We start from the raw sequence: 26,083 nt of genomic DNA, 5'->3' as shown, positions 1-26,083 counted from the left end.
TGTTTTGGTTTTTCTTAACGAATTTTTATACTGTTTCTTCCGCTTTTATTTACTATGTGATTTTCAGCCATTATTTCTTTAAATATTTTTCTGCCTCTTTCTGTCCTTCTGGTCCTTCATTAGGTTATGTTCACTTGAAAGTGTTCTACATTTTTCTGAGATTTTGTTCATATTTCTTCTCTTTTCTCTATGTCAATCTATGTCCAAATCGTTTTTTTGTTTTCTTTTTTGAGACAGAGTCTCCCTCTGTTGCTTAGGCTGGAGTGCAGTAGCACCATCTCAGCTCACTGCAGTCTCCACTTCCTGGGTTCAAGCAGTTCTCCTGCCTCAACCCCCTGAGTAGCTGGGATTACAGGCACATGCCACTATGTCTGGCTAATTTTCGTACTTTTAGTAGAGATGAGGTTTCGCCATGTTGACCAGGCTGGCCTTGAACTCCTGACCTCAGAAGATCTACCTGCCTCAGCCACCCAAAGTGCTGGGATTACAAGCATGAGCCACCATGCCTGGCCTATGTCCAAGATTGATTCTGGTTCAAATCTACTGTTGAGTCCCTTTAGTGAATTTTTCATTTTAGTTATTGTACTTTTTTACTCCAGAATTTTCATTTGGTTCTTTTTACAATTTTTGTCTTTTTGTTGATACTCTTTTTCATGAGACATTGTCATCACAGCTTTCTTTACTACTTTAAGTATGATTTCCTTTTCTACTTTGAAAATACTTATAATGGCTTACCGAAGTATTTTTCTGTTGAATTTAATGTCTGAGCTCTCGCAAAAGCAGTTTCTTTTGCCCATATTTTTCTTGTGTGTAGGTCACACTTTCCTGTTTCTTTACATGTCATAATTTTTTGTTGAAAACTAGATGTTTTAGGGAATATATTGTAGCAATTTTGGAGAATATTGATTCTCCTCCTCTAGGGCTTGTTTTTATTGTTGTGTGCTTGTTTTTTTGTTTAGTGACTTGGCTAAACTCATGTAATGAAGTCTGTCTTTTGCAATATGAAGCCTTCCTCCCTCTTTCTTCAGAGAGCTCATCCTTGGCTGTGCCCACAGTTTACTTGGGATGATAGTGGTTTTAGCAGAGCTCACTTTGTGTCTTTCCCTGATATCTCTGTATAGCTCTCTGCTTCCTTTGGTATCACACTGTTGGCTCCCCTAATTACCTTTTTTTTTTTTCTTGGAGGGTGGGGGAAGGGTCTCACTCTATCACCCAGACTAGAGTGCAGTGGCATGATGGCTCACTGCAACCTCCGCTTCCCGGGCTCAAGCAATTCTTATGCGTCAGCGTCCTGAGTAGCTGGGACTACAGGCGCATGCCACCATCCGCAGCTAATTTTTCTATTTTTAGTAGACATGGCATTTCACCATGTTAGCCAAACTGGTCTTGAACTCCTGACCTCAAGTGATCCACCCACCTTGGCCTCCCACAGTGCTGGGATTACAGACGTGAGCCTGACTACTCCCTAATTACTATCTAATTGCTGTGTTTTCAGCAGTGCTCTAGGACAAAAATTTCTCCACAGTCTGATCCAATTTAATTTGGGCAGTTGTAGGCTTTCAAGCCAGTTTCTGAGGGTTGTTCTGAAACCGGGAGGGCTCTTCTTTGTTGTCTCTTTCCCTGGTGGTTTCTTATGAACTAGTTGGCTTATGTTTAGCTTGTTCTTACTTAAGAGGAGCTGGTTTCAGGGGTGCCCTTTAGGCTTGAATTTCCCCACACTATGTTTCAAATAATGTCAGTTCCTTTGGGGAAAGCTTCGGAGCTTTTTCCTATGGACTGCCTCTCCTCTGGGCAAAATCTCTAAGCCACTTATTCTGGTTGGGTGCCCAGCTGCAGAGGTAGCCTCTGATTATTTTGGCTTGCCTCTCCCAGTGTGTACCATCTGCTGTGTAACAAACTGGGATAAGGGAGACTGCAGTTGGGACAGGGGACAGTGCCTTTGGGTTAGAACTTCTTATCCTGTGAGTAGGGCTGGGTGGAAAAAGGAAGCCCCAATCACCCTGCTGCACTCCAGTAGGAAGGAGTCGTTAGTTCTTGGCTACACCCACCTGGAATGAAATGTTCATCAAGCTGAGCCCTCTCAGCTCAGGATTGGGAATAGGAGGGAGAGAATGGGAGTGGCTCAAATGCCTCAGATTCTTCCTGTTTGATTTTCTTGAACAGATCTCTTCTCATTTGCTGTATGCTATTAGGACAATTTCCAGAGACTTTAAATGATTGATTTTTTAAAATTTTCACCAATTTTGCTTATCTCTGGGAGTGGGTACACAAGAGCTTATGCTGTCATCCTGAAAGTTGACTATGTCATTCTTTTTCTTTATGAATTTTTAATTGTGATAAAGTATACAAAGCATAAAGTTTATCACCTTAACCATTTTGAATTTTACAGTGCAGTAGTGTTAAGTATATCCACCTTGTTCTGCAACCAGTTTGCAAAACTTTTGCTTCTTGTAAAACTGAAATTCTATAACTATTAGCATTAATTCCCCTTTTCCCTTCCCCCTGGCAGCCACCATTCTACTTTCTGTCTCTATGAATTTATGACTCTAAATACTTCATATAAGTGGAATCATACAGTATTTGTTCTTTTGTGACTGGTCTCACTTAGAATGATGTTATCACAGTTCATTTGTGTTACAGCATGTGTCGTTTTTAAAGCTGAGTAATACTCAATTAGATGTATATACCATATTTGGTTATCCATTCATCTGTTGACGGACACTTGGGTTGCTTCCACCCATTGATTATTGTTAATGCTGATATGAACATGGGCATACAAATATCTTTTGGAGACTCTGCTTTTAATTCTTTGGGGTATATACCCAGAAGTGGAATTGTTAGATCATACAGTAATTCTATTTTTAATTTTTTGAGGACCCACTATACTGGTTTCCACAGCGGCTACACCATTTTACATTCCCATGAGCAATGCACAAGGCTTCCATTTTCTCCACATCCTTACCCATACTTCTTTCTTGTTTTCTGGTTTTTTATAACAGTCATCCTTAATAGATGTGAATTGGTATCTCACTATGGCTTGGATTTGCATTTCTCTAAAGATTAGAATAAGCACATCTTTTCATGTGCTTATTGGCCATTTGTATATTTTCTTTGGAAGATTGTTTACAACTTTTAAAAAATCTGTTTCAGCTCAGATTTCTTTTATCCAAGATATTGGAAGGCTCCCTCTGAAGCGACACTTTGGAAGGTAAGCTGATCATCTCAATTTCCAAAAAGCTGATAATGAAATGTCTACTGAATATGTTCAATATGAATTAATAACTGTTATCTGTAACATCCAAGAAAGACATACTGTACCTAGTAATTTATAAACATAATTATATTATAGACCCTTCCTTTTCTTAAATATAAAGCATATTTTCACCTATTTCCAATGGACTATACCAGATTAAATGGAATCAGGGAATCACAAAGGCAGAGGAATCTTTAAAATCCTCCAATTCAACAAATCTAGAAACCCCTTTCCAGCTTTCCTGTCGAGAGATGTTCTTAGCCTATGCTTGAAGACCTGCAATGAATAGGAACTGCCTCAGAAGGAGCAGTGTCCTTGATATATTCTTATTTTAGAAAATTTAGACAAGCAAAAAATAGATATGTGTGTGTGTGTATATATATATATATGAGATTCATTTTATTGGAAAGTAGCTTCTGTGCCATTATCAGTGATTAACACAAAACATATACTTCAGTTTGACTTAGCTTATTTGTAAGGTCAAATTAAGCACTCAGGAATTGTTTAAAGATTTTAAAAATGGCTGGGCGTGGTGGCTCATGCCTGTAATCCCAGCACTTTAAGAGCCCGAGGCAGGTGGATCACCTGAGATCAGGAGTTCAAGACCAGCCTGAACAACATGGTGAAACCCCATCTCTACTAAAAATACAAAATTTAGCTGGGTGTGGTGGCACGTTCCTGTAATCCCAGCTACTCAGGAGGCTGAGGCAGGAGAATCGCTTCAACCTGGGAGGTCGAGGTTGCATTGAGCCAAGATTACACCATTGCATCCCAGCCTGGGGTGGGTGCAACAACACAAAAGCAAAACTCCATCTCAAAAAAAAAAAAAGATTTAAAAAATCTTGCTTACTGGATCATGGACAGAAGTAAGTGATGGAAATGGCACCTCTGACTCCTCCTACCTTTTCTCCTATTTCTGGTCCCAGATGGAAAACTCTTGTGATGTGAGGTTTTTCCCCCTGTCTATCCTCAAAGATTCATTAAGTCCTTTGTAGTGTTAATGTTTTTTTCTGTATACTGGCTTAGCTATGCGGAGCCCATCTTTCCTATCACAGAAAGACCATGATGGATCTTGAAGCATCATCCCACTGGGATGTGATCAGGGCTTATACATTTCATAAACACTGCTTTTCTTCTCACATCCCTCTGAATGAAAGCAGGACCAGATCTCTTTGATGGCTCCTTTCCCTGACCCCCTAAGTTTATGGCATCAAAATAAAGACAAATAAAGACAAGTATCTTCTATTATATTTTTGCTCCTGAGATGTATTGGGTTGCTGCAAAAGTAATTACTTTTACACAAGCCTAAATTGAATGAAAATCTTCACTATTTTATTATTGGTTCAACTACCTACTTGATGTAACTTCAGAGGCAGTATTTTCTTTTCTTTTTTTTTTTTTTTCCTAGATGGAGTCTCGCTCTGTCGCCCATGCTGGAGTGCAGTGGCGCGATCTTGGCTCACTGCAAGCTCCACCTCCCAGGTTCTCACCATTTTCCTGCCTCAGCCTCCCAAGTAGCTGGGACTACAGGCACCTGCTACCACGCCCGGCTAATTTTTTTTTTTTTTTTGTATTTTTAGTAGAGACGGGGTTTCACTGTGTAGGCCAGGATGATCTTGATCTCCTGACCTCATGATCTGCCCACCTCGGCGTCCCAAAGTACTGGGATTACAGGCGTGAGCCACTGCGTCTGGCCACGAGAGGCAGTATTTTCCATGGTGTATATTACAATGACTGGTACTATCTTTTATTTATGTAGACCATATTTAAAACCATCATATGTTTAGTATTTAGTATTTATTAAATATTAGTACTTAATATTTAATAGATGTTTAATTTCCTGTAATTCAACCTATACATTATTTTTGCCCATTTAGCTTATTTTCAACTTTTACTATCCTAGCCTTGTAGGTAAGTTATCATGCACTTCAAATACTATTTACTTAGGATGAATTCCTACAAATGAAATTGCTGGATCAATAGTATATACCTTTTGGGGCTTTTCTTCTTTATTGCCAAATCGTTGGCAAGAAAATTTTTCCAATTTTATATCCACTTACAGTGTATCAGTATGTTCTTTTCTCCTAACCCTTGCCACCACTGGGTTTTAAAAGTATCTTTGCCAGTTTAGAAGATGACAGTAGTAGGCCAGGCGCAGTGGCTCATGCCTGTAAATCCCAGCACTTTGGGAGGCTGAGGTGTGTGAATCATCTAAGGTCAGGAGATCAAGACCAGCCTTGCCCAACATGGTGAAACCCCATCTCTACTAAAAATACAAAAACTAGCTGGGTGTGGTGGTGCCTGCCTGTTATCCCAGCTACTCCGGAGGCTGAGTCAGGAGAATCCCTTGAACCTGAGAGGCAGAGGTTGCAGTAAACTGAGATTGCACCACTGCACTCCAGCTGGGGCAATAGAGCAAGACAGTCTCAATAAAAAAAAGAAAAAATCTTTACTGAAGACATTATTTCTTTTTATTTTTAGGTGTTTTCTTGTGGTTTGGATTGGTTTCTTTTTTTTTTTTTTTTCCTGAGGCAGAGTCTTGCTCTGTTGCCGCCCAGGCTGGAGTTCAGTGTGGCACTAGCTTGGCTCACTGCAACCTCTGCCTCCTGGGTTCAAACAATTCTCCTGCCTCAGCCTCCTGAGTAGCTGGGATTACAGACGCGTGCCACCATGCCTGGCTAGTTTTTCTATTTTCAGTAGAGATGGGGTTTTGCCATGTTGTCCAGGCTGGTCTTGAACTCCTGGCCTCAAGTGATCTGCCTCCCTCGGCCTCCCACAGTGCTGATAGTATAGGCATGAGCCACCGTGTTCAGCTCCTTTTTGTATTTTAAGTTGTAGGAACTTATTCACAGTTTGTCATTTACCTTGTAGTTTTTTTTTTTTTTTTTTTTTTTTTTTGTAGTTAAAGGGACTAGCTGAACAGCACAATGTAGGTAAATGAAAGATGGCTTCATAATCATCACACTCATGGTGTAATTTAAAAATCTCCTCCTTTGGTTCTTGTTAATGCCTGACAGATTGAAAATGGAAGCCCTGACTGACAGGGAACATGGAATGATAGACCCTGACAGCGGAGATGAAGCCCAGCTTAATGGAAGACATTCTACAGAGGAATCTCTGGGTGAACCCACTCAAGCCAGTGCGCCGGAAACTTGGTCTCTTCCTTTGAGTCAGAATAGTGCCAGTGAACTGCCTGCTAGCCAGCCCCAGCCCTTTTCAGCCCAAGGAGACATGGAAGAAAACATAATAATAGAAGACTATGAGAGTGATGGGACATAGAAGCCAGCCTGCTAATCTGATTCCTACTTCACAGATTCATTTTTGTTTCATTCAGTGGTATTTCAGCAGAGTTAATATGCTTTTCTGATGAATTACACAACAGTTTGTTAATTCTTCATTCTTGTAGTATTTCATCACAAGAAACCTACTCTTCTGTCATCTTGAAGTAAATAGAAGATCAAGCCTTCAAGTCTCTGAATTTTTTCTGTAGTATTTATTAAATTTGTGAGTGGTTTAAGGAGCGGTCAGCGTGTATAAAGTGTGTTTCAACATTATGCCAAATATCAAAATGTGAAGGACTAATTCAGGATGCAAAAACGTTATGGGGGGTTGTAAATATGAACTATACAACAGTTTAGGATGCAATGATGAGTGTAAACTGTGTGCCTTATTTACACTTCATTGTCTTCAGCTTCTCAGATATAGTTTTGATGTGTTGTACAGTGGAATATCTTAGATACTTTTTGGAAAGTATTTACATAATTTATATCACAATTAAAATGTTGAATTTCATTTTGTTTCTCCTGTCTTTTAACGTAAATTACATAGCATGCACTGTCTGCCTTAGATCCTTAGGTACAGTGCACGAATCTCCCTCACCCCGTGTCAGACTTTTCAAAAGATAGGGAAGAGGACAGCAAAGCTGCGATGAGAACTGTAACTATCTTTCCAAAAGAGACCCGTGTGTAGTCATTGCCGCGAGGTGCCGGCCGGTGGCACCGAGCAGCCTGGGTCCAGAATGGGAGTCGGGCCGATAGAGCCGGGCGGGGCCGAGCCGGGCGGGGCAGAGCTGGGCGGGCAAAGCTGGGCTCGTCCCGCCCGCCCCCGCCCCCGCCCCCGCCCCGGAGTCAGATACCGGTTTCAGAGTCCCGGGCGGCGTGCGCGCTTTTCCTGGCGACTGCGCAGGTAAGTGGGGCCGGGGTGGGGCCACGTGACCGGGAGAGGAGGGCCCGGCGGCCCCCAGCCCAGGTGTGCTGGGACCGAAGGGTGCCCGCGCTCGGCGGCGCTCAGCCTGCCATAGCCCGCGGGGGAGGCCGGAGCCAGGGATCTGGGAGGCCCGCGTCCCGCCGGGTTTCGCTCTGCAGACGCAGGTGCGGCCGAGCCGCCGTCCTTCCGGGCGCGGGGTGGGGCGCGCACCTTGGGGCGATCCCGGTGCTCCTGACCTGGGAGATCTCCCGGCTTAGTTTCGGCCTCGTTGGGGCGGAATCTCCAAAGACAGTGGGTTTCAGCCAGAAACTAGAAGACGAACGCCCAGCTGGCGCGGGCAGAGCCGAGGACACAATGAGATTTGTGGGACCGGGCGCCCAGAGGCTGGCGCGGGGAATACCCCACAGCGAAAATGCTCGGTACCCCCGGGCAGTCGTGGGTTAGTTAGAACCGCAGAGCTTTTCCCGATCCCTTGGAAGCGCAGAAGTATCCGAAATCTACCCCTTTCTTGGGTCCAGCAAAACTTTTAAGCCAGGTAAACCGGTGGTTCTGTTTGTGGAAAGGTGACCAGGCATGATTCCTGTGACACTTAGCTGGGGGAGCCATTTCTCCTGCCGCTGCCGCGGCTTTCCAAGATGAGTGTACGAGAGTGAGGTAAGAGTCCGGGGCCTGAGCGGGACAAAGACACACGCTGCCGCGGCCTGCGGGACCAGAACGGACTCTTAGTGACATCCTGAAAGACATTAGGGGTATCCAGATATTTAAGATGTAATGAAATACAGCTAACCATTCCCTTCTAAAAATCACATTAACTTGCTTTTCCACAACTCTATAATAATTGCTTGTTTTTTATTTAAAAATGGATAAGGTGATTTGATTCAAATAAGCCACTTCACAGGTGAAGAGTTAAATCCATTGCAGTGAATCTTATTTTTACCAGTGAGTTGAATTAAGCATGGTGTATCCGGTAAATGCTGTGTAAAACCTGCTAAAATCATTTGTTGTGCTTTTGCTTCTACATTTCTTAGGAATGTGTTTCAAAAACTAGAGTCGTAATAGCATTTCTAGAACTTACACTTTTTTTAGAGAAAGAAAGAAAAGAGAAAGGTACAAAAATAAATGATTGTTATAATATACAGAACCGCTTTGCACTGGGCACCTTGCTGGGGCCATCAGAGTTAATCCTCTAAGGTCAGAGTGCCCTATTAGAAGACCCTGGGGTTCCTCCCCATTCTCTTGTCTCCAGTCTGTACGTATTCTCTGTGCCTTGCTTGCCCCCTTACATCTCTTCCTGGATTTTTAACGCATCTGAAGCATTCTTCAGTCTGCTGCTCCCCAAGGCTAAGCGGGAGGGGTGGAGAATGAAGTATAGACAGATAAAATGATCAGATGTCTGAGGTTTACTTCAGAGGACTCTTAGCGGCGGAGGAAATAGTATGGGGAGTATAAATGAAACAAGTTTGGCAATAAATTGATAAATGTAGAAGCTGGATGTGGGTACACAAGGGTTCATAATGCTATTCTTTCTACTTTTTATTATATTTGAAAATTTCTATAATAAAACTTTTAAATACCTATCTAGCATTTGACCTCTTCTCATGATCTCAGAGATCCATTGGATTATTTCAATGGCCTAGCCAGTCTTCCTGTTTTACCTCTTGCCTTCTGAAGTGTACTCTCAACACAGCATCCATAGTGATACTGTTAAAATGAGTCAAATCATGTCACTCCTCTATTCAGAATTCTCCAGTGGCTTCTCATCTCACTCCCAGCAAAAGACAAAGTCCTTTCTTTCCAGTGGTTTTCAAGGCCCTACATGATTCAGATGGCCTCAGTTCTACTATTCACCTTCTTACCCACTTTGCTGCTGCCACAGTAGCCTCCATACCTGAATATTTCTTGAACATACCAGGCACTCCTGCCTCAGGGCATCTGCGCTAGCTGTTCCATCTGCCCGAACACTTGTCCCTGATAATGGCCGGGCTTCCTCCTTAACCTTCAGTTCTACACTCAGATGTCCCTTTCTCTATGAAGATTTCCCTGGTCACTCGGTTTAAGATTGTAACATCCTGTCACCATTGCAGTCTTTACCCCATTTATCAACTTTGTTCTTTAGCATACTGTGTATTTCATTTATCATCTGTCAATCCGCCCGGCACTCCCCCAGTTAAAGCATCATGAAGGCAAGGATTTCAGTCTGGTTTGTCCACCAGTATACCCTCAGCATGCCTGGTGCAAGGCAGGTTAAATGAAGGGTCTTTGTTTTCCAAAGTAAAATAAAATAAAGCCTTAGGAATTTCCAAATTGTTCAACAGTATAAAGATGGGGTTACCAGAACAGGTGCAGTGGTTAACGCTTGTAATCCCAGCACTTTGGGTGGCCAAGGCAGGAGGATCGCTTGAGCCCAGGAGTTCAAGACCAGCCTAGACAACACAGTGATACTTAATGTCTATTAGAAATTTTAAAGAATTAGCAGCCGAGCATGGTGGCTCACGCCTATAATCCCAGCACTTTGGAAGGCCGAGGCGGGCGGATCATGAGGTCAGGAGATCAAGACCATCCTGGCTAACACGGTGAAACCCCATCTCTACTAAAAATACAAAACATTAGCCGGACATGGTGGTGGGCACCTGTAGTCCCAGCTACTCGGGAGGCTGAGGCAGGAGAATGGCGTGAACCTGGGAGGTGGAGCTTGCAGTGAGCTGAGATCGCGCCACTGCACTCCAGCCTGGGCGACAGAGCGAGTCTCAAAAAAAAAAAAAAAAAAGAGAATTAGCTGGGTATGGTGGCATGCGCCTGTAGTCCTAGCTACTCAGGAGGCTGAGGCAGCAGTGAGCTATGATTGTGCTCCTACTCTCTGGCCTGGGAAACAGAGTGAGACCCTGTCTTTAAAATATTAAATAATTTTAATTTTGAGACCGTAGTATCAAGTACAATACCATGTGCCCAGTTTAAGTCTTCAATAATGAGACTTGGCAGGGTGTGAATGAAAAAAAAAATTTTAATTCTTCAAGCAAAATACTTATAAACAATTTGAGAGAGAAATTCGGCATACCTTAACCCTAGTAGTTAATTCACAAATGGTTTTCTTCTTCCTGTGTATGGGTGCAGAGCACTGATTTCATGAATCAATAGGCTTAGTAAAAGTGCATTTTCTGCTTTATTTTTGAAGTGGATTAAATACCTTCTGAGATACTTGAGTCTCTCCTTGGGAACAGTAAATCACCTGAATTGCTCTGGAAAGAGTAATATTAATGGTCATGGCTGCCATTCTCTATTGTGCCTTGGGGGAGCCTTAGCCTTTGGTGATTGTTGCCTCTGAGATTCAATTTTTTTACATCTAGTTTCCATTGTTAATATTTTAGACTGGAAGAAGCAAGTCCTCTAAAATGACTTTGTTGATTTAGGAAGGGGAAGGGCTGTGCATTCCCTTTGTTTTAACAGACTGCCTCTCCTAGGCTATTCCAAGTGAAAATGAAGAATATTTGCTGACCCATCAAATTTTGCTACATTCAAACTCTTAGTATTTTGATTTAGATGTTTGAGGAAATGACTCTACTTGGGAGTGTGTTCACATTCTGTTTTGTTAAAGTTTTGTCGCTTTTGTTCTTTATTTTATTGTTTAATAGGTCTCACAGATAAATTACATTTATAAATATTTCAGTTTTCATTTCTTTTTTTTTCCCCCCCTTTTTAGAGACAGAGACTCGCTGTGTCACCCAGGCTAGAGTGCACTGGTGCAGTCAGAGCTCACTGTAACCTCAGACTCCTGGGGTCAGGTGATTCTCTCCTCTACCTTAGCCTCCCAAGTAGCTGAGACTGGGCACAGCACCACACATGGCTAATTTTTTAAAATTTTTTGGGTAGATACAGGTCTCACTATGTTGCCAGGCTGGTCTTCCACTCCTGGCCTTAAGTGATCCTCCTGCCTTGGCCTCTCAAAAGTGCTAGGATTACAGGCATGAGCCATCATGCCCAGCCTAACATTTTAAATCTTGATTGCATTTAAAATGGCATAGAATGATGACTGTATCCCTAGGTAATATAATTGTTTAAAATATAGAAAATCTATAGTGTTAAAATATACATATTTGTCTTTTTTTTTTTTTTTGAGACAGAGTCTAGCCCTGTCACCCAGGCTGGAATGCAGCGGCGCGATCTTGGCTCACGGCAACCTCTGCCTCCTGGGTTGAAGTGATCTATATCTCAGCCTCCCGAGTAGCTGGGATCACAGGTGCATGCTACCACGCCTGGCTAGTTTTTGTATTTTCAGTAGAGATAGTGTTTCACCATGTTGGTCAGGCTGGTCTCAAACTCCTGACCTGAAATGATCCGCCTGTCTTGGCCTCCCGAAGTGCTGGGATTACAGGCATGAGCCACCATGCCCGGTCTCATATTTATCATTTTTGTATATCATAATAATTAGACATGATCCTGTTGGTTTCCTAAATAGTTTTTGCTACTACGTGAATAAAATCAGCATCGTTGAGAGGATAAGTAACTAATCATAAGTGATAACTTTAAATTTGGCCACAGGTGTGAAAAGCACAAATGTCATCAAATGATGGAAGATCCAGGAATCGGGACAGGCACTACGATGCGGTCCCAAGCGACCTGCCCTATCAAGATAGCACCATAAGAACCCGCCCAACTCTTCATGACAGTGAGCGGGCAGTGAGCGCTGATCCCTTGCCACCACCCCCTCTCCCATTACAGCCACCGTTTGGGCCAGACTTCTACTCAAGTGACACAGAGGAACCAGCTGTAGCGCCAGATCTCAAACCAGTAAGGCGCTTTGTCCCCGACTCCTGGAAGAACTTCTTCAGAGGGAAGAAAAAGGACCCCGAATGGGATAAGCCAGTGTCTGATATCAGATACATCTCCGATGGAGTGGAGTGTTCACCACCAGCCTCTCCAGCAAGACCAAACCACCATTCGCCCCCCAACTCCTGCAAAGATCCTTACGGAGGGTCAGGAGGAACCTTTAGTTCCCGGAAAGAGGCTGACGCAGTGTTTCCCCAGGATCCTTATGGATCTCTAGACCGACACACACAAACAGTGCGAACATACAGTGAGAAGGTGGAGGAGTATAACCTGAGGTACTCCTACATGAAGTCGTGGGCAGGCCTGCTGAGAATACTGGGAGTGGTGGAGCTGCTTTTGGGGGCTGGTGTCTTTGCTTGTGTCACAGCTTACATTCACAAGGACAGTGAGTGGTACAACTTGTTTGGATATTCACAACCGTATGGCATGGGAGGTGTTGGTGGACTGGGCAGTATGTATGGGGGCTATTACTACAGTGGCCCTAAGACCCCTTTTATACTTGTGGTTGCTGGATTAGCTTGGATCACCACCATTATTATTCTGGTTCTTGGAATGTCCATGTATTACCGGACCATTCTTCTGGACTCTAATTGGTGGCCCCTAACTGAATTTGGAATTAACGTTGCCTTGTTTATTTTGTATATGGCCGCAGCCATAGTCTATGTGAATGATACCAACCGAGGTGGCCTCTGCTACTATCCGTTATTTAATACACCAGTGAACGCAGTGTTCTGCCGGGTAGAAGGAGGACAGATAGCTGCAATGATCTTCCTATTTGTTACCATGATAGTTTATCTCATTAGTGCTTTGGTTTGCCTGAAGTTGTGGAGGCATGAGGCAGCTCGGAGACATAGAGAATATATGGAACAACAAGAGGTAAGTGATTTTGTAATCCCTCATTTGTGTGTGTATGTTTGTTTTTTCTGTTATTTATTTGCTCCCTTGTTAAAAAAAGGTATAGTGCTCAAAACAGAAAGCTTTCATAGAAATCTTTTCTTTTCTTTCTTTCTTTTTTTTTTAATGGTCTGAGATTCAGAAGTCCTAGTGCAATATCTGACATGCTTTGACTGGGATAACCCACTCTGGTGTTTGGCTGTTATATAACATTGCAAGTAGACACCAGATGTGTAATATATAGTTTGTTGGCTGCATTATTATGTCTGTCTGAAGCTTAAGGAAAAGACACAGCTACTGAATTTTTACAAAGAAGAAGAATATAGTCAGTAAAATAAGTGTCTCATCATTAAAGTAAGTTTGAGAACAATCTTAATTCTTTAATGTGGTAAAACTGAATAAAAACTCCTAATTTTTCATTTAAATGTTATGATTTACTTTCTCCCAGTGAGTTGAATAAAGCCAAATAAGAATATGGTAAACCATGTTTGATTTTTTTAAGTATTGAGAGATTGAATTGTAATGAACATACTCTGTGAAAACTTGCTCAGTGGTTTTGATAATTTGTCTTTATTTTGGGAAGACGTATGGTCCAAAATGAGAATGGAAGTCCTACGTTGTTTTTGTATTTCTATAACTTAATAGGATAATAATGAGAATAAATAATAATGAGAACAATAAGAATAAAATAATAATCACTGAAGGATGAGATTATATAAAAGCCCTACCTAAAATTATTTTGGTTGAACAGTAGCAAATGTGAGAGTATGTTCCACTGGCTACATTATTCTCTGAAGTAAGTTGATACCTTGCTTTCTTCCAAGGAGATGTGTGTAGTAGACTCTCCTATGCCACTGAAATTTTCAGTATTTACCTTAAATTTCTTTTGTAATTTTAAGTTAACTATATTAGGAATTTTTGCCTTTCCACTTTTCCTAAGACTTCTTAGATACTATACAGTTGCACATGGTATATATTGGGCCAAACTATAAATAAAAATTAACTCCTGTCCTTATAACAGCATACACTGACATATGTATTTTGTTTTTAATATTTCGCTTGAATCTGATGCATAACAACAAATAGCCCTTTGGTTTTAAAATTTTTTAAATTTTCTTTTTTTCTTTAGAGATGAGTATTTGCCATGTTGTCCAGGCTGGTCTCAAACTCCCAAAGTGCTGGGATTACAGGTATGAGCCTCCATGCCTGGCCCATCTTTTGGTGTTTTTAATTTTCATTTTTTTTTTATTTTTATTGAGACAGAGTCTCACTATGTTGCCCAGGCTGGAGTGCAGTGGCACAATCTCGGCTCACTGTAACCTCCGCTTCCCAGGTTCAAGCAATCCTCCTGCCTCAGCCCCCCAGTAGCTGGGATTACAGGTACACGCCACCATGCCCAGCTAATTTTTGTATTTTAGTAGAGACGGGGTTTTGCCATGTTGGCCAGGCTGGTCTTGAACTCCTGACCTCTGGTGATCCATCCGCCTTGGCCTCCCAAAGTACTGGGATTACAGGCGTGAGCTACCGCGCTCAGCCTTAAATTTTCTTTTTACACCTAGTGGAATGGGAAACAAATCGTTTTGTTGTTGTTGATGATGGTTTGTTTTGAGGGAGGGTCTCACTCTGTCACTCAGCCTACAATATGGTGGCACAATCATGGCTCACTGCAGCTTTGACTTCCCAGGCTCAAGCAATCTTCCTGCCTCAGCCTCCCAGGCAGCTGGGGCTTCAGGCATACACCACCACACCTAGCTATTTTTTAATATTTTTCGTGGAGACAGGGTATCACTATGTTGCCCAGGCTGGTCTCGAACTTCTGGGCTCAAGCAACCCTCCTGCCTCAGCCTCCCAACGTGTTGAGATTATAAGTATGAGCCACTGTGCTTGGTGGAAAAAAATAGTTTTATAACAAGTAGCTACATGTTATACAAAGAACTTTGACATGTGTCCATGTGATCTCTCTCTATATATATATTTTAATTTTTTTGTAGAGACAGGGTCTCGCTGTGTTGCTCAAGCTGGTCTCAAACTCCTGGCCTCAAGCAGTCCTCTCCCCTCAGCCTCCCAAAGTGCTGGGATTACAGGCATAAGCCACCTTGCCTAGCTTGATTGTCACAAAATAATTTATCTTGCTAGAACTCTACATAGATTCAAGTTATTTCTAAAAAGTTGTCTTAGCACGTTAAGCATATTTCTTACTTTTTTTTTATGTAGCAAACCTTCACATGTATTAAATTTTTGTTCTTAAAGTTAACAATTTATTTCTCAAATGTACATCTCTGTGTACAAAGTTAAAAAGTTGAATTCTAATCAATATGAAATCCAGATGGTGAAACTCACATACTTCCTCATAATTTTATGCTAGTTGCATAAGTTATTAAATCTTAATATTTGAAAATTCTATGTGAATAGAATGATCAGCATGCTTTTATTTCTTCTTCCTTTCTCAACAAAAACTTATGTCTATGAGACTTTTCATAATGCCTAATTAGACTTCAGTCACCTGATGTTAAAAGTTGTGCCTGTCTGTATGTTGCTATAACTTCCTAAAGGTTAGAAGATGTAATAGCCTAGGGCTTTTTTCTATTAATTTTATAGAGTAATTGTCCTAACTCTTTAATCATGCAAAGTAATGGGAGGCAAGAATAAATAAAATTTGAGGGTAATTCAGAGTGGTTTATCTAACAGTTTCCACCATCCCCATATTCCCTACTCGTCTATATGCCCCTGATTGACAGGGAATTACAGTTATCCCTCTTCTCAGTTCTCCACTGGCCCTTCAAAACCTAGGCAAAAAGAGGATGAGAAACACCCATCAAGTAGAGGATCGACCTCTTAAAATTGAGATTGAGCTATAAATGCAAATGGATGAAAATATTTGCAAAGTAGCTTCACATGCCTTTGAAAAACTATTTGAACTCTTTTTGTTCCAGATAAATGAGCCATCATTGTCATCGAAAAGGAAAATGGTAAGAATAAAGTTTACTTCACATTATACTTTAGATTTATTAATACTTTTCTCTTAGGTCTATTTATCTACATAGTAGTATCATACATCTGTGAAATGTAGCTATTGGCCAGCCGTGGTGGCTCCCACCTGTAATCCCAGCACTTTGGGAGGCTGAGGAGGGTGGAGCACTTGAGACCAGGATTTCAAGACCAGCCTGGCCAAAATGGTGAAACCCTGTCTCCACCAAAAATACAAAAATTACCCGGGCATGGTGGCACGCGCCTGTAATCCCAGCTACTCGGGAGGCTGAGGCATGAGAAACACTTGAATCTGGGAAGTGAAGGTTTAAGTAAGCCGAGATCACATCCCGGCACTTCAGCCTGGGTGACAGGGTGAGACTTTAAAAAAAAAGAAAAGGAAGTGTAGCAATTACATCGAGTTCATATTAGGACTTTGAGCTTTTTTCCAGATACTCAAAGGACCAAATTAAACAATAATTGTCTATAGCTTCTTTTAATTTTGTTAGATTACAATTTATGCAAGTTAACAAAGTTGGTTCAGGAGAACCAACATAAACCAACATATGTTTGAAATTTAATTTTTTTTTTTTTTTTTTTTTGAGATGGAGTCTGGCTCTGTCGCCCAGGCTGGAGTGCAGTGGCGCAGTCTCGGCTCACTGCAAGCTCCACTTCCCGGGTTCATGCCATTCTCCTGCCTCAGCCTCCAGAGTAGCTGGGACTACAGGTGCCCGCCACCACGCCCGGCTAATTTTTTCTATTTTTAGTAGAGACGGGGTTTCACTATGTTAGCCAGGATGGTCTCGATCTCCTGACCTTGTGATCCGCCCACCTCAGCCTCCCAAAGTGCTGGGATTACAGGCGTGAGCCACTGTGCCCAACCGAAATTTAATTGTTTTTTAAATGAAAGTGAGTCTTCCAAACTTTCTTCACTTGTGTTTAAAGTTCTATGCTGTTCTTTGTATCCTTCTCCCCTTGCTTTCAGATGCCAAATTTTTTTACGACAGTCACAGGACAGTTACAAAATAAGTTAATAATAATAACATATATATATATATTTTTTTTTTTTTTTTTTTTTTGAGACGGAGTCTCGCTCTGTCATCCAGGCTGGAATGCAGTGGCGTGATCTCAGCTCACTGCAAGCTCCTCCTCCTGGATTTACACCATTCTCCTGCCTCAGCCTCCGGAGTAGCTGGGACTACAGGAGCCCACCACCTCGCCCTGCTAATTTTCTGTGTTTTTAGTAGAGACAAGGTTTCATCATGTTAGCCAGGATAGTCTCAATCTCCTGACTTCAAGATCTGCCTGCCTCGGCCTCCCAAAGTGCTGGGATTACAGGCGTGAGCCACCGTACCCGGCCAATAATACTTTTTTTTATTGGGGAATTTCTATTCTACAATTTACCAGCTGTGTGGCAGTAGACAAATTATTTAACCTTTCTATGCCTTCATTTCTTCATCTGTGAGATTGCAATAGTAGTAGTTCCTACCTCGCAAGTTTGCTGAGAGGACTCAGTGAGATGCTGTTATCATTATTTACATATATGTAATTATTTTAATAATCATAATTTTACCCTCATTGAAAATTTTACCCTCATTTTTTGAGATACTAGACATTATTTCTTAGCAGGGAGTTGAGAATTCAATCTTTGGATTTGTTTCTCTGAAAAGAGAGCATGTTTACTTGGTTGAAAATTCAAAAGGGTCTATAATACAAAATCATCTCATTTCTACACCCCAGCTTCCCTGTTCCCCTGCCTCTGTTACTTGCTCTCCCTTCCCTTTTACACAAATGGTAGTATGCTACACACATTCTAGCCCTTGTTTGTTTTACTTAACAGTACATTTCTAAGATGTTTCCTTAATAATATGTAAAGAGTTTCTGTATTTTTTTTATAACTGTGTAGTATTGCATTATGTGGATGTATCATAACTTATTTAACCATGATAAGCATTTAGGTTGTTTCCAGTCTTTCACTTTTTTTTTTTTTTTTTTGAGACAGAGTCTCGCTCTATCACCCAGGCTGGAGTACAGTGGCTCAATCTCGGCTCTCTGCAATCCACCTCCCGGGTTCAAGCGATTCTCCTGCCTCAGCCTCCCAAGTAGTTGGGACTATAGGCACCCGCCACCACACCCAGCTAATTTTTGTATTTTTAATAAAGATGGGGTTTCACCATATTGGCCAGGTTGGTCTTCGAACTCCTAATCTCAGGTGATCCACCTGCCTTGGCCTCCCAAAGTGCTGAGATTACAGGCATAAGCCACCACACCTGGCCCAGTCTTTCACTATTAAAAACAACACTATAGTGAATAACCTTATACATACAAATACATACTGTTACGTACTTCATTCCATATATGTACAAGTACACTTGACAGATAAATCCTGAGAAGTGAATTCCTGCATCAAAAGTATGTATCTTTTTATTTTGATTGCCAAACGATCCAATAGAGGTTTTATCAGTTTCCACTTCCAGCAGTGCTACAGGTTTCTTCACACCCTGACTAATACAGTTTGTTAGAAAATGTGTTGACAGGTAGCTACGACTACAGGCATGCACCACCACGCCTGGCTAATTTTGTATTTTTAGTAGAGATGGGGTTCCACCATGTTGGCCAGGCTGGTCTCAAACTCCTGACCTCAAGTGATCTGCCTGTCTTGGCCTCCCGAAGTGCTGGGATTATAGGCATGAGCTACCATGCCCAGCCCAGAGTACTAACATTAAAAAGTGTGTTTCAGACATCCTTGGGTTGGAAGAGAAGAATCCGTTTGCTTTAGGAGGTTAAAAGTCTACACTTTGTAGATGTTGACTGCTCAGCACTAGGCTGGACAGGGCTGTCTCACTGGGCTGCATTGTGGCAATGATGTGGAAATAGAGGTCATTTTTGGCCAGAGTAGAATTTATGGTCTACCTGGGCATTCCTTCTAGGTAGGATTAGTACATAGTCAACCTGAATGGCCTGGATCAGTTGGAGGAAGTTGCCCCAAATGATAGGGTGATCAGGGTCATTGTTTGGTAAGCATGTACCTGATGCAGGCTCCATAGGTGGGGCAGGATTAGGAGGATCTGCCAGACAGTTCCAGGGTACCTCTTTCCGGGTACCTCTTCCAGCTGCCCTGGAAGGTTGGTGCTCAGAATGTCCAGGGTGTATTGTAGGCTCCCAGATACTGAGAGGTCCCAGAATAATCGGGAATAACCTTAGCAGATACGAGAACTCCCGTTCCTGGGACTCCACTGGATATCATATCAATCCAGTTAACTTCTAGTCTTTCAAGATATGGGAGCTGAAGCCAAAGAGCATCCTTTTAGAGGTGTCTTTTCCTGGAGATGGATCACTGTGGATACTCTAAAAGAAGACCTCTGTAAGAGGGAACTTCATGACTTAATCAACGAATCTCTATTGGACTTACCAATGAGAAACTTTGTCAAAAATAACAGGACCGGGTGTGGTGGCACACACCTGTAGTCCCACTTACTCAGGAGGCTCGGGTGGGAGGATGGCTTGAGCCTGGCAGGCAGAGGTTGCAGTGAGCTGATATCACGCCACCGCACCCCAGCCTGGGTGACAGAGGGAGACCCTGACTCAGAAAAAAAAAAGAAAATATCAGGACCTCCAGCTTTTTACTGGGTGTGATTCTCACCTGCGTCCTTCCTAGTTCATAGCAGGAAAGAATTGGCAGACTAGCATGACAAAGAGGAAATGAACTTTATTTTATTTATATAATTTTTTTGGAGGGAGAGACAGGTTCTTCCTCTGTCACCCAGGCTGAGGGCAGCCTCAAACTCCTGGGCTCAAACAATCCTCCCACCGTAACCTCCCAAGTAGCTGGGATTACAGGCATGCACCACCATGCCAGTTAATTTCTAAATAATTTGTAGTAAAGAAGAGGTCTCACTGTGTTGCCCGGGCTGGTCTTAAGTGATCCTCCTGCCTCAGCCTCCCAAAGCACTGGGATTACAGGTGTGAGCCACCTCGCCCAGCCAGCAAGAGAACTTTAGAATCAGACAATCTAAATTTGAGTACTAGGTCAGCTCCTTACTAGCTCTGTGATCCTGGGGAAACTGCTTGCTTTCTCTGAGCTTCAGTTTCCTGTCTGTTCTTTGGTCTAATACTAGGGGGTGCCTTCTTATTTTGTTTTAATTAATGTAATTTTTTAAAAGCAAATAAGATCACTTTTAAAAGAAAAAATAGAAAGAAGATAAGATCACATAGAGACAGCAACAAATTCTGAAAGCTGTGCTTTAAGTGCTGTGCAGGTTTATATTATAAGCTAGAAAAGTGAGAATCTGATGTGGGCATGGAACGTGATGGTATGGGTTTGAGGTCAGGAGCCTGTGCATGATTATATTACACACTCAAAGGGAGAGAGAATCAAGAATTGGAGAAATAAATGCATACTGAAACACATAGCTAGTTCTCCCTATTTCTTTTCCCGTTTTTGTTTGTTTGTTTTTTTTGAGACAGAGTCTCGCTGTCACCAGGCTGGAGTGCTGTGGCGCGACCTCAGCTCACTGCAACCTCCAACTCCCTGGTTCAAGCGATTGTCCTGCTTCAGCCTCCCTTAGTTCTCTCTATTTCTAACCTGACAGATATTCATTCAGCCCATTTTTAAGTTGAAAAGTTTAATAATTATATTCATAACATTACTTAGACTAGTTTTTGCTAGAAGCAAAGAATGGTCATGTTATTCTGGGGCACTGGGCTGGGCCATTTTCCTCTTTCCTTTGACATGTCTGTCATCAAGAATACTGTCTAAGAGTGGCCTTTCCCATTCTGGAGCCTAATGCAGCCTTCCCACAAAAGCCTAATGAGGATTTAATTCTTTGTCTCATATGTGGTTTTAGATTTCTTCCCAATAGAGAAGAGGTGCGGTGGCTCACGCCTATAATCCCAGCACTTTGGGAGGCCAAAGGAGGTGGATCTCTTGAGGCCAGGAGTTTGGGACCAGCCTGGCCAACATGGTGAAACCCCATCTCTACTAAAAATACAAAAATTAGCCAGGCATGGTGGTGCATACCTGTAATCCCAGCTACTCAGGAGGCTGAGGCAGGAGAATGGCTTGAACCTGGGAGGCAGAGGTGGCAGTGAGCCAAGATCGTGCCACTGCACTCTAGCCTGGGCAACAGTGAGACTCTGTCTCAAAAAAAAAGTTTTTTCCTAATAAGAGTTTTCCAAACCGATGATCAGGAAGGTTCATCCAAAAAGAGCAAAAGTAAAAGTTAAGACCATAAAAATAAAAAAAATTTAGGCCAGCCATGGTGGCTCACGCCTGTAATCCCAGCATTTTTGGAAGCCAAGGTGGGTAGATCGCCAGGGGTCAGGAGTTTGAGACCAGCCTGGGCAACATGGCAAAATCCCATATGTACTAAAAATGCAAAAAAAAATAGCCGGGTGTGGTCACACAAGCCTGTAATCCCAGCTATTTGGGAGACTGAGGTGGGAGAATGACATGAACCCAGGAGGCGGAGGTTGCAGTGAGCCGAGATCGAGATCGTTACCGCTGCACTCCAGCCTGGGCAATAGCAAGAGACTCTGTCTCAAAAATTAATTAATTAATTAAAATAAATTTAAAGCAGATGAAATGTCTATATGGAAATATTCTGATTTCTTCAGGGTCTCTTTCTATATTAAAAGGTAAGTCTTAGAATTAGGGATGGGCAAGTAAGAAAAATGATTAGTTCTTCCTTGAAAAAATGTTACGTAGAAAACAAATTAATGATGGACCCTCTGCCCAAAGCAACTTTGACCAGGAGATCTGAGATTGATGCTGGGGCTGCTGCTGAGATCCAGAGGATCAACAAACTCATAGCAGCTTTCTCAGCGCCATGAGATCTGGATTGTTAAACATTTAGGAGTTAAACCATGTGTCCATATGGGGGTCAAAAAAAAGAAAACAGAAGTTAAAGAGAACTAGAAATTCATTTATTCAAGCCAAAAAAGCTCCCCCTAATGTTTAATGCCATTATTCATTTTCAAGACTAAATATATAGGAATTCATTAGGATGAAGAAATGGCATCATAATCAGCAAGAAATACAGCAGAATAAATACTAACTTCAAAATGTGTTCCCTAAAAATATCCTGGCTTAATTTCATTTCCTCAGGGTACTCTGCTTGTCACTCATGTTTTTGCAGATTTGGGGACCGCGTGGCGAGGCACGCTTTCTTCGTCTAGGTGATCTGGCTTCTGTCCCACCTGGAGCCATGGTTGGAGAACTTTTCCTTTTCATAACCTTCCCCTAGGGCTGGTTAGCAGCCTCCACACCTAATCCAATCTAAAGGGTGTGCTATTTAAATAGTGAGTTAAGTGCTAGTGGTTTTTAGAATGAGCTAATGTTAAACCAAAGCCAGTTTCAGGGTAAAGAAATCAGGAAACAAAGGATTTTTAAAGCTTCCTGGCAAGATGAAGATTAAGGTTTTAAAATCCTGTTTTGTTTTTTATTTGCAGTGAAGTAGGGGCCCTCCCAAGCCTCTCTCAGTTTCGTTCAGCAAGCATTTCTCGAAGGCTTAAGGGGTCAGTAGAGGGGAGGGAGGTTACTGCTCCAAAGAGGAATCGTGTTCCCAAGCACGATCTTACTTTCCAGTAGCAGTATGGCATTGTCCATCACAAGCCCGTTTCTAGTGTGCTACTAGAACTTCAGGCGACTTTAGGATATGAACAATATACATTTAAGTAAACAAGTTTCTTTATGTTATTCATTTAAAGTATCAATGAACCAGGCCAGGCACCGTGGCTCACACCTGTAACCTTAGCACTTTGGGAGGCCAAGGAGAGAGGATAGGTTGAGCCCAGGAGTTCGAGGCTGCAGTGAGCTATGATCTCACCACTGCACTCCAGCCTGGGTGGCAGAGTGAGACTGTCTCAAAAAAAAAAAAAAAAAAAAAAAGTATCAATGAACCAAATAGTTCTGGGTTTTTTGTTTTTCATATGTTTGTTTTTTTGAGACAGAGTCTCACTCTGTCACCCAGGCTGAGTGGAGTGGCATGATCACAATTCACTGCAGCCTTGACCTCCTGGGTTTAAGTGATCCTCCCACCTCAGACTCCCAGGTAGCCTGCACCACAGATGCATGCCACTACACCCAGTTAATTTTTTATTTTTTGGCCAGGCATGATGGCTCATGCCTGTAATCCTATACTTTGGGAGGCTGAGGTGGGTGGATTACCTGAGCTCAGAAGTTCGAGACCAGACTGGGAAACATGGCGAAACCCCATTTCTACTAAAATACAAAAAACTAGCCAGGCATGGTGGTGTACACCTGTAGTCCCAGCTATTCGGGAGGCTGAGGCAGGAGAATTGCTTAAACCGGGAGGCAGAGGTTGCAGTGAGCCGAGATCGTACCACTGCACTCCAGCCTAGGCAACAGAACAAGACTGTGTCTCAAGAAAAAACTCTATATATACACATATATATGTACACACACACATATATATACACACATATACACACATATATGTATACATATGTATGTGTACATATATATATATATTTTTTTTTTTGTAGAGACAGGATCTCCCTATGTTGCCCAGGCTGGTCTCAAACATCTGAGTTCAAGCAATCCTCCTGCCTTGGCCTCCCAAAGTGCTAGGATTACAGGAATGAGCCACTGCACCTGGTCTAGTTCTGGGTTTTATTTATTTATTTATTTATTTATTTATTTATTTATTTATTTTTGAGACGGAGTCTCGCTCTGTCACCCAGGCTGGAGTGCAGTGACGCGATCTCAGCTCCTTGCCACCTCCGCCTCCCAGGTTAAAGCGATTCTCTTGCCTCAGCCTCCTGAGTAGCTAGGATTACAGGCGCCCACCACCACACCTGGCTAATTTTTGTATTTTTAGTACAGACAGGGTTGCACCATGTTGGCCAGGCAGCTCTTGAATGCCTGACATGAAATGATCCACCCCCCTCGGCCTGCCAAACTCCTGGGATTACAGGCATGAGCCACCTCACCCAGCCCAGTTCTGGCTTTTAATTGTGGCTTTTCTACTTAATAGTTATGTGACCTTGGAGAATTGACTTGACCTCTCTGAACCTCACTTCTGTTTTTGACTTTTTTTTTTAAGAGACAGGGTCTTGCTCTGATGCCCAGGCTGGAGTGCAGTGGACCATTCACAGCGCCCTGCAGCCTCGAACTCCTGACCTCAAGTGATCCTCCCACCTCAGCCTCCCAAAACGTTAGACTTACACATGTAAGCCACTGCATCTGGCCTCAACCTCACTTATTTTCTTTCTTTCTTTTTTTTTTTTGTAAGACAGAGTCTTGCTTTGTTGCCCAGGCTGGAGTGCAGTGGCGCGATCTCGGCTTACTGCAAGCTCCGCCTAATGGGTTCATGCCGTTCTCCTGCCTCAGCCTCCCGAATAGCTGGGACTACAGGCGCCCGCCACTACGCCCAGCTCATTTTTTCTATTTTTAGTAGAGACAGGGTTTCACTGTGTTAGCCAGGGTGGTCTCGATCTCCTGACCTCGTGATCTGCCCACCTCGGCCTCCCGAAGTGCTGGGATTACAGGTGTGAGCCACTGGGCCTGGCACTTCTTTATGGATAAAATGGAAACACCTCTTCTGGCATCCACCAATTTCATCAACCTGGTTGGTGTTCTAGGCACTGTCCAATGGAGTCACTGAAAGTTTTTCCTCAACCCCAAAGCTGAGCATCCATTTTTGCCCTTTCTAGAGTAGAATCCACTGGATCTTCCAATCCTATCTCCTTTCTGTCTGAGACTTCCTCTCTAGGCCATTTCACCTTGTGTTCTCTTTCTGTCTTTTGAACACACAATTTTTACTAAAAGGGCCTCTAAGAGCTCTGTTGTTTAGAAACCAGCGTGACTTGGCACAGTGGCTCACGCTTGTAATCCCAGCACTTTGGGAGGCCAAGGTGGGTGGATCACCTGAGGTCAGGAGTTCGAGACCAGCCTCACCAATGTGGTAAAACCCCGTCTCTATTAAAAATACAAAAAACTAGCCAGGCGTAGTGGCTTGCGCCTATAGTCCCAGCTACTCAGGAGGCTGAGAATTGCTTGAACCTGGGAGGTGGAGGTTGCAGTGAGCCGAGATTGTGCCATTCCAGCCTGGGCAACAGAGCGAAACCCTGTTTTAAAAAAAAAAAAAAAAGGCCGGGCATGGTGGCTCATGCCTGTAATCCCAGCACTTTGGGAGGCCGAGGCGAGCGGATCACGAGGTCAGAAGTTCAAGACCAACCTGGCCAATATGGTGAAACCCTGTCTCTACTAAAAATACAAAAATTATCTGGGTATGGTGGCGTGCACCTCTACTCCCTAGCTACTCAGGAGGCTGAGGCAGAAGAATTGCTTGAACCTAGGAGGTGGGGCTGCAGTGAGCCGAGATCGTGCCACTGCACTCCAGCCTGGGTGACAGAGTGAGACTGTCTCAGGAAAAAAAAAAAAAAAAAAAAAAGAAACCAGCATGGCTCAAACCATCATCTCTTGCATCTAGGATTCTTATAGCCCTTTTCAGAGAATCACAGGTTAGGACCACTTGGGCAAGTTGAAGACATCTTCTGCCTTTCCTCTGAAGTTCCAGCAACATCCTCCTTACATTTAAAAATCTAGCCTAGGCATGGTGGCTCATGCCTGTCATCCCAACACTTTGGGAGCCTGAGGCGGCAGGAGTTGAAGACCAGCCTTGGCAACATAGCAAGACCCTTGTCTCTAAAAAAAAAAAAAGATTTTTAAGCCTAGTCACAGTGGCTCATACCTATAATCCTAGCACTTTGGGAGGCCAAGGCAGGCAGATCATTTGAACCCACGAGTTTGAGACCAGCCTGGGCAACATGGCAAGACCTAATCACTACAAAAAAAATTTAAAAATTAGCCAGATTGTCCAGCATGGTGCTGCACGCCTGTGGTCCCAGCTACTTGGAAGGCTGAGGTGGGAGGATCTCTTGAGCCCAGGGGTTTGAGGCTGCAATGAGTCATGA

At 42.8% G+C, this 26,083-nt stretch overlaps 2 protein-coding genes across 17 annotated transcripts in view; both read left to right on the top strand.

The window, feature by feature from the left end:
- RAD17 (RAD17 checkpoint clamp loader component) overlaps positions 1 to 7,045 on the top strand; it is a 45,393-nt gene extending 38,348 nt beyond the window's left edge. For all 10 annotated transcript variants that reach the window (XM_038010453.2, XM_038010451.2, XM_038010454.2 and 7 more), the window contains 2 exons: positions 3,151 to 3,208; positions 6,271 to 7,045. In XM_038010453.2, coding sequence (XP_037866381.2) covers positions 3,151 to 3,208; positions 6,271 to 6,532 — 320 coding nt within the window. In that variant the 3' untranslated portion in view covers positions 6,533 to 7,045. The remainder of the gene's footprint in view (positions 1 to 3,150; positions 3,209 to 6,270) is intronic.
- A 309-nt stretch (positions 7,046 to 7,354) lies between these two features.
- Positions 7,355 to 26,083, top strand: part of MARVELD2 (MARVEL domain containing 2) — a 38,148-nt gene continuing 19,419 nt past the window's right edge. For 2 of the 7 annotated variants that reach the window (XM_073014710.1, XM_007974562.3), the window contains exons 1-2: positions 7,357 to 7,438; positions 11,996 to 13,159. In XM_073014710.1, the coding sequence (XP_072870811.1) occupies positions 12,011 to 13,159 (1,149 nt within the window). In that variant the 5' untranslated portion in view covers positions 7,357 to 7,438; positions 11,996 to 12,010. The other 5 variants (XM_073014709.1, XM_007974538.3, XM_073014708.1 and 2 more) reach the window with 5 other exon arrangements.

Source organism: Chlorocebus sabaeus, chromosome 4, assembly GCF_047675955.1.
Source record: "Chlorocebus sabaeus isolate Y175 chromosome 4, mChlSab1.0.hap1, whole genome shotgun sequence".
In the NCBI taxonomy this organism is placed as follows: domain Eukaryota; kingdom Metazoa; phylum Chordata; class Mammalia; order Primates; family Cercopithecidae; genus Chlorocebus; species Chlorocebus sabaeus.
This window is presented reverse-complemented; position numbering and strand designations above follow the sequence as displayed.